We start from the raw sequence: 14,677 nt of genomic DNA on the forward strand, positions 1-14,677 counted from the left end.
CCGGAGTTTACCCAAACTCATGTCCATTGAGTCGGTGATGCCATCCAGCCATCTCATCCTCTGTCGTCCCCTTCTCCTCCTGCCCCCAATCCCTCCCAGCATCAGAGTCTTTTCCAATGAGTCAACTCTTTGCATGAGGTGGCCAAAGTACTGGAGTTTCAGCTTTAGCATCAGTCCTTCCAAGAAATCCCAGGGCTGATCTCCTTTAGGATGGACTGGTTGGATCTCCTTGCAGTCCAAGGGACTCTCAAGAGTCTTCTCCAACACCACAGTTCAAAAGCATCAATTCTTCAGCACTCAACTTTCTTTACAGTCCAACTCTCTCATCCAAACATGACCACTGGAAAAACCATAGCCTTGAATAGACGGACCTTTGTTGGCAAAGTAATATCTCTGCTTTTCAATATACTATCTAGGTTGGTCATAACTTTCCTTCCAAGGAGTAAGCGTCTTTTAATTTCATGGCTGCAGTCACCATCTGCAGTGATTTTGGAGCCCCAAAAAATTAAGTCTGACACTGTTTCCACTGTTTCCCCATCTATTTGCCATGAAGTGATGGGACCAGATGCTGTGATCTTCGTTTTCTGAATGTTGAGCTTTAAGCCAACTTTTTCACTCTCCTCTTTCACTTTCATCAAGAGGCTCTTTAGTTCCTCTTTGCTTTCTGCTATGAGGGTGGTATCTATCTGCATTCCTGAGGTTATTGATATTTCTCCCAGCAGTCTTGATTCCAGCTTGTGCTTCTTCCAGCCCATTAAATAAGCAGGGTGACAGTATATAGCCTTGACGTACTCCTTTTCCTGTTTGGAACTAGTCTTTTGTTCCATGTCCATTTCTAACTGTTGCTTCCTGACCTGCATATAGGTTTCTCAAGAGGCAGGTCAGGTGATCTGGTATTCCCATCTCTTTCAGAATTTTCCACAGTTTCTTGTGATCCACACAGTCAAAGGCTTTGGCATAGTCAATAAAGCAGAAATAGATGCTTTTCTGGAATTCTCTTGCTTTTTTGATGATCCAGCGGATATTAGCAGTTTGATCTCTGGTTCCTCTGCTTTTTCTAAAATCTGCTTGAACATCTAGGATTTCATAATTCACATATTGCTGAAACCTGGCTTGGAGAATTTTAAGCATTACTTTGCTAGCGTATGAGATGAGTGCAATTGTGCAGTAGTTTGAGCATTTTTTGGGATTGGAATGAAAACTAACCTTTTCCAGTCCTGTGGCCATTGCTGAGTTTCCCAAATTTGCTGCCATATTCAGTGCAGCACTTTCACAGCATCATCTTTCAGGATTTGAAATAGCTCAACTGGAATTCCATCACCTCCACTAGCTTTGTTTGCAGTGATGCTGTTACATGAGTGTATTTTCTTTGTGAAAACCCATGCAGCTGTATGCTTATGGTTTATGTATTTGTAGCTAGATATGTTAAACTTTCATTTGTAAATGTATTTGAAATCAGATGGCTTAAGAATTTTGGAAATAATAATGGGTTTACTTTTTCTACTTGCCACGTTTTCTGAGAATTAAAGATTTCATACCTTTGAATAATGTTAGGTGCTTACCACAAGGCTGGAAAATTAACCAATCTGGCTTCTTGTTCATAAGTTGTATCTTCAGGACTGTTAAAAAAAAAATTGTCAAGAACAACAAATAAGTACCTCAGGCAACATACTTGGAAGTAATGATTAGTTTTCATTTATCCCACCACCTTACATACTCTTTTACAGACCACATGGACTGCGTATATAAATTATAGAACTGTGGTTTGAAGTGAGAATCAGCCTTTTTTTACTTTGCTCAGAGTCATTCACCTGCAGTTCAGATCTGGTGGACTGGCTAAAGAAAGAGTTTTATGTGATCCAGCTGTGAGATGTGAGAGGCAAGTTGGCAGATGCTCAAATGAGCCTCAGTTGTAATTGATGCTTGTGCTAGTTGCTTTGGCATCCATGATGATGTTTTAGTAACTAAGTGAGTTTCATCTTTGAGTGGAGCGTGTTTTGTTTAGTCTGCACTGTGCCCAGATTGAGGACTAAAAACCTTGTACTTTGGCAGAACATGGCTTTGTATACAGCTCTTCCCTTTTCTGCTATTTTTGTACCATGTGAATCATGGCACAGTGAAGCCATCTGCAAGGCCTGAATAGGAGATAAAAGCTGCCATCCCTTAGATTGACACTTGAAAAGCTGGTGTTCATTTGGAGTACATTCCTGATTATCCTTTATAAAGTCTCAAACTTCAAGATGGTTGCAAACATCTCTGAGCCAGCAGTAACATCTCTGGTTAGTTTCTTTTAGCTGAACACTAGGTTAAAGTAGAGGAGGGGAATCCATTCCGTGTCACCCAGAATCTGCTGGAGTTTCTCAGTGCTCTTTCAATTGAGATAATAAGAACAGCAAATTCCTCTCCTGTTTTAAAAAATATGTTGACTAAATTATCTCAGCGAGCCATCCAGTTTGGCATGCACTTCATAGGGAATAGTAAAAACATAAGGTTCTTGAATTGTCAGATTAATACTTCAGAGTAAATGTTATTTGAATGCCTGAAGTATATCACACTGGTTAAATATTTGTCAAAAGTATTTCTCAGCATAGCATTTTTTTTGAGGATTTATTGAAAAGGAATTAAATTAACACATGCCTACAAGCTGGAATCAAGATTGCCGGGAGAACTATCAGTAACCTCAGATATGCAGATGACACCACCCTTATGGCAGAAAGTGAAGAGGAACTGAAAAGCCTCTTGATGAAAATGAAAGTGGAGAGTGAAAAAGTTGGCTTAAAGCTCAACATTCAGAAAACTAAGATCATAGCATCTGGTCCCATCACTTCATGGGAAATAGATAGGGAAACAGTGTCACGCTTTATTTTGGGGGGCTCCAGAATCACTGCAGATGGTCATTGTGGCCATGAAATTAAAAGACGTTTACTCCTTGGAAGAAAAGTTATGACCAACCTAGATAGCATATTCAAAAGCAGAGACATTACTTTGCCGGCAGAGGTCCGTTTAGTCAAGGGTGTGGTTTTTCCAGTAGTCATGTATGGATGTGAGAGTTGGACTGTGAAGAAAGCTGAGGGCCTAAGAATTGATGCTTTTGAACTGTGGTGTTGGAGAAGACTCTTGAGAGTCCCTTGAACAGCAAGGAGATCCAACCAGTCCATCCTAAAGGAGATCAGTCCTGGGTGTTCATTGGAAGGACTGATGCTGAAGCTGAAACTCCAATACTTTGGCCACCTCATGTGAAGAGCTGACTCATTGGAAAAGACCCTGATGCTGGGAGGGATTGGGGGCAGGAGGAGAAGGGGACGACAGAGGATGAGATGGCTGGATGGCATCACCGACTCAATGGACATGAGTTTGGGTAAACTCCGGGAGTTGGTGATGGACAGGGAGGCCTTGGTGTGCTGCGATTCATGGGGCCGCAAAGAGTCAGACACGACTGAGCAACTGAACTGAACTGAAGACATTAAAAGAGATTCAAGATTAAAAATGCACACCCATAACGAGTTTAGGATTGACATGTGCACACTGTTGTATTTAAAATGGATTACCATCAAGGACCTACTGTACAGCGCAGGGAACTCAACACAGTATTATGTAACAACCTAAATGGGAAAAGAATTTGGAGAATAGATACATGTATATATATAACTGAATTACTTTGCTGTACAACTGAAACTAACACAACATTGTTAATCATTGATTAACCCATAAAAAATTAAACAAAAATGCATACCCAGACTCACCTTGTTCTTTCACTGCTGATAGATACAAACCTAGCACATATTTGTGTGTAATAGATTCATCAGGGTCCCTTCAGGCCTTTCCCAACAGACTTTATAAATGCAGCTTTGCTCTGAGCTACAGAAGGAATGTTCCCTCTACTAAAATAGCAGTAAGTGCATAAATTGGGAAGTACAGGTTGGTTGCATATTAAGAAGCTTCTTCAGTTTTCAAGAAGAACGGCCTTGGTCACTAGGTATCTCTTCTTAATAAATAATATTAGAGTACGTTGGTAACCTAGTAGCCATAAACTCTGAAACTACTAGAGGGAATGAAATATAAAAATGTTCCCTTACGTCCTGAAATGATGAACCAGAAATGCTAGAATCTTCATAACAGACTCTTTATTTTCAAAATGTTGTTGAGTCATTCAGTCATGTCTGACTCTTCGACCCCATGGATTGCAGCATGCCAGGCTTCCCTGTCCTTCACCATCTCCCAGAGTTTGCTCAAACTCATGTCCATTGAGTCAGTGATGCAGAGTCTAGGAACAATGTACTCTTCTTATATCTTGTTCTCCTAATGTATTTTCATGTGATATTTCAAGTCATTTTGTTTTTCTTCTGTCTCCCTTTTTACTAACATACTGTAAATATGCAAGAACCTAAATTTTTTGGTAGACTATAGCATTTTAAACACAGATAACATGTTTGTGTTTTGTTTTGTTTTGTTTGTTTTTTTCCCTCTTTGAAGGGGCAACAGTTATTTTTGCTTAAAGACACACTGGAAATGATCGGGATGGGAAAGGACCTTATTTTATAAGGTCAACAGACTTTATAAATGCAGCTTTGCATTTCAATTCCTGTGAAATAATTGTATTTATTTTTTCCTTAATGTTGTTTATTTCTTTGCTTAGCAGACAGAAGGAGGTGCACAGACAGACGGCCAGCAGTCACAGACACAAAGTAGTGAAAATTCAGAGAGTAAATCTACCCCTAAACGACTGCATGTCTCTAATATTCCTTTCCGCTTCCGGGACCCTGACCTCCGGCAGATGTTTGGGGTAAGTCTCTGAAGTCCTTTTATTGGCTTTTCAGTGAAAATGTAACCTGCTGATGTATAATTCGTCATTAGTATTGATACTTCCGGGTGAAACTCCAAATACACCGAGGATTGTAAGCTCAATCAGTATTTTCGTCAGCCTTTAGAAACATTCCCATCACCCGGCCTGTTCTGGACATTAGCCTTGCAAGTTCTCACATACGTAAGGTGACCACAGAACCAAGTTTGCCTGCGACTGAGGGATTTCTTGGGACGTGGGACTTCAGGTGCTAAAATCAGGACCAGATAGTAATTCCTGCCTTTCAAAGGGCAATGAATTAAATGAAATAATATCTGTGATCTCAAATCGTGTATACGGGGTTAGTTTGCTACCTGACACGTTCTTCCAGCTCTTTACTTCCTCGCAAAATCACTCAAAAGTGAATGGCTGCTGAGAATCTTAATTTTTTTCTGGGCTAATGTGTTGTTGCCTGTTTTAATTTGATCAAACTCTTAAACTTAAACTAGGAATAAGAAATGATTGGGTTTTTTTTTCCTGAATATTTGTGTGGTAGTCGAGTGCTTTGTCAGAAAAGCAGATACCCTTGTCTAAGTCTTGGCTGTGGCCACCTCAAGGTGACAAGACGCTGGAGCAGATTTCTATCACTTACAGATGACTTCCTGGTAGTGTTTTCTATACTAAATACAAGGCCAGGGTTGAGATTTAATGATATTCTTGAAGCACTGAAAGAGCTTTTTGACAGAAAATGGTAGCCGGCTGTTTTCCAGCTCTATAGAAAGAAGAGCAACAGAAAATATAAGGGGCAACATAAAAAATATAGGTTACATTTAAGAAGAAACTTCGCAGGAGTATGAGTTATTGGGTTCTCCGCCACATTATCAGAGATGGTGCGGAACCGTAGTCTCTGGAGGTCTGTGAAAATGGGTACCTCCTCTTCTGTCAGAAGTGTGTTTTGTCTTGAGGCAGAAAAATAGTCTCCACTGAAGATCGGCCTACGCCAGTTGTCAGTGATTTCTTAAAATGTATCATTCCCTTCCCATCCCTCATTCAGTTTATTCAGTTATTGATTAAAACAGATAGTTTTGTCACCTTATATATATACCTCTCCTCAAAATAATTACTGTGTTTGTATATGCCCCTCCTCAGCTATTTGGCTATCTAGCAACAGATATTTAGGTTTTGTGCTTTTAGCTCTGTTTGATTTTCCTAATGTTGAAGTACTTAACTAATCACAAAATACAGTTATTATTTTAGATGTTCCTGATGAGAGACTTCCCTGGTAGTCTGGTGTTTAAGACTTGTGCTTCCACTGCAGAGGGCACAGGTTTGGTCCCTGGCTGAGGAACTAATATCCCACGTGCCACACAGAAAGTGGCAAATGAATAGAATCATTCATAATGTCCATGAGTGTTTGGTATGCTTGAAAACAGAAATAACACAAATATATATTTATTGATTTGGAAAGTTACTCAGATTTATAAATATATTATAAAGTGTACTAAGTTTAAGGAAAGTAATAAAAGCAATATGTATAGTGTGTCAGATGTCTGTAGTTTTATACAGACACACACATGCCTAAGGAAAGGCTGGGAAGATGATACCAAAATGTTAAGATGGGGTTTTACTGGTAGCTCAGTGATAAAGAGTCCACCTGCCAATGCAAGAGACCCAGGTTCGATCCCTGGTCCTGGAAGATCCCACATGCCACAAGACAGCTAAGTGCCACGGTTGTTGAACCTCCGCTCTAGAGCCCAGGAGCCGCAACTGCTGAGCCCACCCACTGCAACTAGAGAATAGCCCCCTCTTTCCGCAACTAAAGAAAAGCCCACGAAGCAGTGAAGACCCAGCACAGCCAAAAATAAACATTATAAAACATATTTTTTAAAAATGTTAAGATGATGGGATTAAAGATGATCTTAATTTCTGTGCCCCCTTTTCCTTTTTGTTTATCTATATTTTCTGGGCACATATATCTAAATTTATCTATATTTTTTTCCAGTGAACATGGTTCACTTTTATTAATTTTTAAAAAAAGAAAGGGAAGAAAAACAGCCTTTGGTAGTTTATCTTTCTACTTAGGATTTACTTCTTAAAACAAGCATTTCAAAAGTTAGAGTTGCAGGTAGGAAAACCTCCAGTTTGTCCATGTGAAGAAGCATGTAAGAGGGCGACACTGTGAATGTCTTCTGAAACAGCGTCCACTGTATTTAGGTGGATGATGCGGTGTGAGTGGATCTGAGGAACTGTCAGCTCAATGATGAGGAAAAATCAACTGGTATTGGTCCAATAAGTAAAGGAAAAAAGAAAAAAACACCTCTTTTTTCAGAAGAAAGTAAAGTATATGAAAAAAAAGCTGACCATAAGTAAATGCTTTTATTTTACTTTTGTCTCTGCAGCAGTTTGGCAAAATCCTAGATGTAGAAATAATCTTTAATGAACGTGGCTCTAAGGTAAGCTCCATTTCAGCATTGTGTGCTTGGTTTCTTTTAGTTTTATTTAAAATAGTGAGTAGTCAGAAAACTTAAATTGTTGTTTTAAGCCTGCAAAAAGTGTCCCAGCAATCTAGCTTGATTAGATTACCTCTAATGGCACCCAACTCCAGTACTCTTGCCTGGAAAATCCCATGGAAGGAGGAGCCTGGTAGGCTGCAGTCCATGGGGTCGCTAAGAGTCGGACACGACTGATCGACTTCACTTTCACTTTTCACGTATTGGAGAAGGAAATGGCAACCCACTCCAGTGTTCTTGCCTGGAGAATCCCCGGGACGGGGGAGCCTGGTGGGCTGTCATCTCTGGGGTCGCACAGAGTCGGACATGACTGAAGCGACTTAGCAGCAAACAGAAACCACCAAGTGTCCATGCTTTTTCCTAAATCTTACATTGGAGAGTGATGGGATAAAAGTGAGAAGTGTGAGGGGAGAGTGTGGCTGTGAGGAAGAAAGTCTGCCAGAGACACCAGTCCTTTCTCAGATTTAAATCTGGCCTAAGCTTCTTATTTTAAAGGACAAGAGAGGGACTTCCAGACAGTTCAGTGGTTAAAAGTCCACACTTCTACTGCAGGGTGCATGGGTTCCATCCCTGGTCAGAGAACTAAGATCCCACATGCCGTGGACACAGCCAGAAAAATAAAAATAATAAAGGATGAGAGAGAGAGATGACAGAAAAAAAGTTAAATTCTTTGAGAATTCTAGTCAGAATTCTACCGGAACAATTCAGCTTTGAAAAATAGAACTTCAAAATTACATACTTCGAAGAAATTTAATATTTCAGTTATTCAGTTGACTTGCTGTCTCTGTTCGGGAAATTTTGACAAAGCTTAAACACAAGGAGAAGAGATTCCGGTATTCACTGTGGATTTCCTCCTTTAAGTTATACCCAGATGCAAGCTTCAAGACTGAGACTTGAGACTGAGAGTCATGTTAGTTCAGTTACAAATGAGTTGGGAGTGTTTCACGTGAGAATGGGCATAGTGATTTACCTAATAATTTACTGTTTTAAATTCCCAATCCATATGATTTAGAATTCTGTCCCCTAAAATAAGCAGCAGCGCTTTTAGAAATGAGGGAATGGTAACGTGGTGTTGTGAAAAAATATTTGATGAACTGAATTTCATAAAGTTTTATTTGAGAATTTTTCTTCCTCCTCAGCAAATGGAATATACACCACAGACACAGTCAGATGTGGGCCAGGCTTATAAATATTAACCTTGTTACATTTCATTCTACTTGCACTTCTAGGTTAGACCAATTTTTTAAATTAATTTTCCTTTGGTCATCTCTGCTAAACTTTGAACATAGCCCTTCACTATGATTTAATCTCTTAAGAATGTAATTTGAGAAAAGCTGAAGTAAATAAATGAGCTAATATTTGCCTGTCTTCAGTTTCTTACTCCAAGTTCACCATACTCTGGGAACTGATAACATACCTACAGAGTTGTATGTATTAATACTTTCTGCCCCCATCTGTGCTAATACAAATGTATGATTATTATTCCCTTCCTTTAGAGAATGCATCAACACTGTAAGTGTTTAATTCTGACTATAATAATTTATTTGTTAATTATTAAAGAGGTCATTATATTCTTAAGCTTTTAGTTTTCAGTTAAAACAAAAAAAGATTAAAGATTAATATGCCTATACAGAACTTTCTCCAGCACTTAACTTGGTAAGTATTTTTGAAGAGAAATCTGTTCAAACCGTAACCAGTAAAATTATTTATACTTGTAATTGCCTCACAGTGGATTTCTATGCTTTTGTTGTATAGATTGCTGTTATCTTTTGTGAACTTTTTAGATACAAGGTGGAAAAATGATGATGGTTTAGAGATGAGAAGCACATGAATGTGAAATAAATAGGTGAAGATTATTGACCACATACATTGTTTATCTAAACCAGTGGTTTAAATGTTTTTGGTTTTAGGTGTATGCACTTAAAATACTCTTTGCTAGACTCTAACAGCCGGAAGCCCAATAAAATTCTATCAGGCATTGAGGACTTGCTCCTTACCAAGAAAATAATTTGAATTCTTGTGAAGCAAAGGAAATTGATCTTTCTAAGGCTTCTTTCACTGACTTCAAGGATTTGCCTATTACCAAAAATTTTTTAATGTATCCAATTCAATTCCTTCTCCCCTGTAGTTTCCATTTAAAATGACACAAGCCTCCCTTTCTCTTTGGGGGATCTAAAAGTATATGCTCCTTCTCTCAGCTTATGCTGTGTCCTCACTGCCCCTTTGTCTTTGGGCTACTGAAGGGTAGACAGACTACGTACTGATTGGAAAATGTGTTAAAGAACAAAATTTAGAATTGCCTTGCACCTGCCTTCCAGCACTGATACAAAACCTGTCTTCATCCTTTGCCCTTCCTAACTGTTACCCAGTTCTTTTATGGAATAGGCTTATTAATAGAGATTTATTTTGGAGTCAAAACCTAGATGCCTCTTCCGGGATCCACCTAAGATAAAGTAATGAGTACTTTGGTTTTTGTAAATTAAGTTTAGTTTCTCATTTCTTTTGTGTCTGGACTTGACTATAAAATTACCACATGTCTTGGAAGGAACCAGAGAAAAGGAGACTTATATTTTTAGCTAAGAATTGCTCAGTCTTTTAACAGAGTGCTTTTCTATACAGAAATTAGCTTTATTGAACTTTTTCTGAAGCAATAATGGAAAATCTGACAAGTTTTTAGACATAAGTAATACTTACATGTAAAACAATATTTAACCAAATGGCTGCAAGACAAAAAGCATCTCTTTATTGCCATGTCTTATTTTTTATGAGAATATTGGACCCGAGTTTGAGAGTGCTGCTGCTGTTGCTGCTGCTAAGTCGCTTCAGTCGTGTCCGACACTGTGCGACCCCAGAGACGGCAGCCCACCAGGCTCCCCCATCCCTGGGATTCTCCAGGCAAGAACACTGGAGTGGGTTGCCATTTCGTTCTCCAATGGGTTTGAGAATATACCCCTTTAAAAACAAAATGAGCACTTTTGCTGCCATGCCTGTTTCTTCCCTGCCTACCAATAGCCTACCTTTTTAGCTTGCCTGGGCAGTATGATTTCTGTGTTCCAGAAAGTAGTTGCTTCTTTGTTGTTGACTACTTTCCTTTTTTCTCCTTTGACCTGCATATTCTGAATTTGGCTATTATGAAATGAATTTATTTCATTAACATGCATATACATATATATTTATTTAAATTATTTCATGTGTTTTTTTTTAATCTTCCTTTTACCCCCTACTCCTTTGTACAAAGTCACCTGTATTTAATTTTCTATGATTAACTGAAATAAAGATAGACTGTCCTTTTGAAAATGTTCAATTAGGATATATGATGAAAAATGGTATCCCTACCAAAAAAATTAACTAATGTACTCAAACAGAATCTAGAAAATGATTATACAGATATGCATAGCTTTATTGATCCTCCATATTTCACCAGTCATGACAAAGTATTAATACAAACAATAAGAAGATAATGTATGGCAAGAGCAGCCATATATCCTAGTTTATACCTAGTTGTTCTAGTTTATACCTGTTGTTTTAGCATAATTGTTAATGTCCCGTTTCTCCCTCAAAGTGTCTTAGTTTGAACAGTAAATTATATTTTCACTCTCCTCATAGATCCTTTAAGTAAGAATTTTTTAAAAGCACCCTTTAAAAAATCATTATAAAAGGAAAACATGATGTTTAATGAGAAGGGGGGCATATATAGTTCATTAGAGAGATTATTCACAATATTCTCATGTATTTCCTTCCAGTCGTTTTTCTTAACATAGAATCTTTTTTTTTTTTTTGTATTGGAGTACAGCCAGTTAACAGTGTTGTGATGGTTTCAGGTGAACAGTGAAGGGACTCAGCCATACATATACATGCATCCATTCTCCCCCAAACTCATCTCCCATTCAGGCTGCCACGTAACATTGAGCAGAGTTTCTTGTGCTATACAGTAGGTTCTTGGTGGTTAGCCATTTTAAATATAGCAATCTCACATAGAATCTTAAACAGAACTCTTAAAGGTCACCTAGTTCAACAACCAATGCTCTTGACCTTGTACTGTCTACTAGACACTTTCAATGACTGAGTAGTTTTTCAAAAATTTATTCTATTGTTGAAATTCAGACCTTCCACAATCCTGTTCGCCATCACCCAGCCCTATAGCAATTCATTTGTGATAATTATCAAGCTTATTTTAAAAGAAATACACAGATTCTAACATTTAGATTTTCCACTGAGTTTTGTCAACATACTTTGCAGTACAGTTGCTACTTTTGAAGGGACGTGTCTTACAGATACTGATTGTGTAGAAGCTCTGCACTTCCTCAGACAGTGTTGATTATTAAGTCCACTAAAGGACTGCAAAATAGAGCACAGCAACAATTACTGAGACTTCTAGTGGATTTTTAGTTAATGTGTTCTCATTACTTCTCTCAGGTGGCTTTCTGGAATGATGGGAATCTGGGTTTGGGTTAAGCTATAGTTTAGACTGGAGTTTGGGGAAAAAAAATGTTTATTCCCATTCCTCAGACATGAGAAGTGTGCTGTAATGTCTCTCCTATTTCCCTGGCTCTTGATTTTATGCAAAGGGAAATTATTTATTTCTAAATATGGTCGAAAGACTGTCTTTGAAATTGCACTAAGTAGGCCTTTGTGATTTTTGGTAAAATTTGATGGGTAATGCTGAAATGAAATGTTTTCATTATATTTAAAACTGAATTAACAGTGCATGTAATTCCAAAAGTCTTAGTTTATTTTCTTTTGTTACCATTTTATGGGTTTTAGTTTTATTTTTCTTTTATTTATTTTTTAATTTCTGTGTTCTGGCCATACCCAGGAGAACCATCTGCTTTTGATTTCTCCCTTAAAAGTTACATGGTAAATTTTCTTTCTCATTCTTCTGAGATGGAAAAATTCAAAGATTATACAAATTTTAAGATATTTTTACAATGCTCATCCTATTGCTTGTTATTTATTGCAGCCTGAGGCCAGACTAAAAAGGTAACAGTTATTCGGCTCCTGTGTGCCCTTGATGACAAATGGATGTCAAGGCAGATAGTAAAATTTTTGTCACACTCTGTCGAAGTTTTAACCACGACCATACACCTGATAAATACAGCATCTCTTAATTTTCAAAAGACAGCTAAGATAGTTGGTAAATCATGAATGGAACACTGATAAGTTTAAATTATTAACATAGAAGAGCTTTGGGAGCTGAGAACCTTTGGTAAGAGTATTGTCCAGTGCAGTGGCCATACTGACCATTTGACATGTGGCAAGTCTAAATTGAGGATGTGCTCTAAGTATAAAATAGATGCCAATTTCAAAGACTTAGATCAAAAAAAGAATCTTAAACATCTCACTAGTAGTGGTTTTATGATGATGCCATGTTACAGTTATGTCATATATACTGGCTTAAATAAAATACATTATTGAAATTTATTTCACATATTTTTACTTTACTGTAGCTAGAAGAAAATTTGAAATTATATATGTGGCGTATGTTACATTTTATCAGATAGTTCTGGTACAGGCAAATGTGTCAACATAATTTTTTAAATTAAAAATAAAACTTTACTTTTTGTTTATCTGTTCTTTATCTTCTTACATACCTTAAATAGTTACTCTTGTTAAGAGTCTGTGACTATTTGGAGAGTTGCTACATTTTCCTATTTGATAAATGTATGATCATTTTGAAGGTCTTCTAAGGAAAACATTGGGTTTAGACATGATTGTATGAATTTTTTTTCGAAGTAAGAGATCCAAATGACCAGACTTAATATGAATTAGATTTCTAAGAATAAAGAGACATTAAGCATAATTGCGTGGAAGCGAGTTTTACTGTTAGTAACTTTATTATAAGTCTGTGAATATCCTTAGCTCAATTCCTGGCACATTTTCAAAAATGGGTAAATTGTATTAAAGGAGTGGTACTTTAAATTTTTTTCAAACTTTGAGTTAATTTTCATAAAACCAAATTGTAAATGTGACAGATAAGCAGGTAGGAAGCTGAGTTGATGGAAAATCCCCTGTTTGAAATTTCCACTCAAGACAAAAGTACTTAAGAACAATACTCCAAAAATGCTGGTGATGCTTCTCCCCTTCCTTATCACAGACCTTAATCCTGAGAGGTATATCCTAATTTCCTAGTGCTTCTGAACAAATTATCACAAACACGGTGGCTTAATACCACACAGATTTATTATCTTGCAGTTCCAGAGATCGGAAGTCCAAAGAGGGTCTCACTAGGCTAAAATCAAGGTGTCAGCGGCTGTTTCCTTCAGGTGGCGCTAAGCAATGGATGCTCCACTGCCTGCCTTGGTCAGCTTCTGGAGGCAGCCCACATTCCTTGGCCTGTAAGCCCCCCTTGCACCTTTAAAGTCAGCAATGGCCAGCCCAGGCTTTCTATTCTGACTCTCTTTTCCTCTTTCACTTGTAAGCACCCTTGCGATTACATTGGGTTCACCTGGATAATCCATGATCATCTCCCTATCTCAGGGTCATTAATTTAATCATGTCTGCAAAACCCCTTCTGCCCTGTTAAGAGAACACATTCACAGGGGATTAGGACATGGACAGCTGGGGGGCTGTTTCTCTGCCTGACACAAGGTCTGTTTACCTTCGAAGGAAAGAAAGAAATCCTCTTAACTCTGTGTTTCCTATCAAGAAGTCCCAAAATTATCAACAAGACCTTCTTCCTCCTCTTATGTTAGTAAATATGCCTGTAAAGATGGCTTCATTTTTAAGTCTTTGGTACCTTAATTAGAAATTCCTTTAGTTTATAAGTACCTTTCCTTATAAAATATTTTAAAAGCATTTAAAAGTGAAATTTTGTTCCAGAATACTAAAGTCATATTGAAAAAAATCTTACATATGTAGGCTTCAATGTTAAACTTTGTCATTTGCTGACCATGAGCTGCCAATGCTTATGATACCATGCAGCCACTGTGTCACAGATGGCCCATCAACACATTATAGAAAGGAGGATCATAAAACACATTTAACAATTAGATTTGAAAGCAGAAATTTAAAAAACTGTGGGACTAATGTAAGTTAGTCAGTGGAATTCAGAACTTAGATTTCGAAGCGTAATTTCTAATTTTCTCAGCATTAGCTGTAGAAAAAAAACTACGTAGAAGCAAGAAGACCTTGCTGTTGCTCTGGGCCTTGTTGATGCTTGAGTCCTTAACCTCAGGTTGACTCCATGTCTTTACTTCAAAAGGAGACCAATAGGTTAATCCTTTCTACCCATGGGTGTATTTAAAAGACAAGTATGTATGTATGTATATACATACTTGGGTATATAGATACAGATAGTCAATGCTAGAATTAAAAACTTAGGTGCTAGTTGGATATCAGATAATTTATAGTTCACTAACTTAACCGAAGGTATCAAATGTATGAGGCT

General features: G+C 37.7%; 1 protein-coding gene across 24 annotated transcripts in view; it reads left to right on the forward strand.

Annotated features, from left to right (window-relative positions):
• RBFOX2 (RNA binding fox-1 homolog 2) overlaps positions 1-14,677 on the forward strand; it is a 293,244-nt gene that overhangs the window by 247,692 nt on the left and 30,875 nt on the right. For 17 of the 24 annotated variants that reach the window (XR_011464154.1, XR_011464155.1, XM_070370177.1 and 14 more), the window contains 2 exons: positions 4,637-4,783; positions 7,180-7,233. Coding sequence is in view for 22 of the 24 variants with exons in the window: in XM_070370177.1 (XP_070226278.1) it covers positions 4,637-4,783; positions 7,180-7,233 (201 nt within the window). In the remaining 2 variants the exon portion in view is untranslated. The remainder of the gene's footprint in view (positions 1-4,636; positions 4,784-7,179; positions 7,234-14,677) is intronic. The other 7 variants (XM_070370178.1, XM_070370179.1, XM_070370166.1 and 4 more) reach the window with 1 other exon arrangement.

This window comes from Bos mutus, chromosome 5 (assembly GCF_027580195.1).
Source record: "Bos mutus isolate GX-2022 chromosome 5, NWIPB_WYAK_1.1, whole genome shotgun sequence".
Classification (NCBI taxonomy): Eukaryota; Metazoa; Chordata; class Mammalia; order Artiodactyla; family Bovidae; genus Bos; species Bos mutus.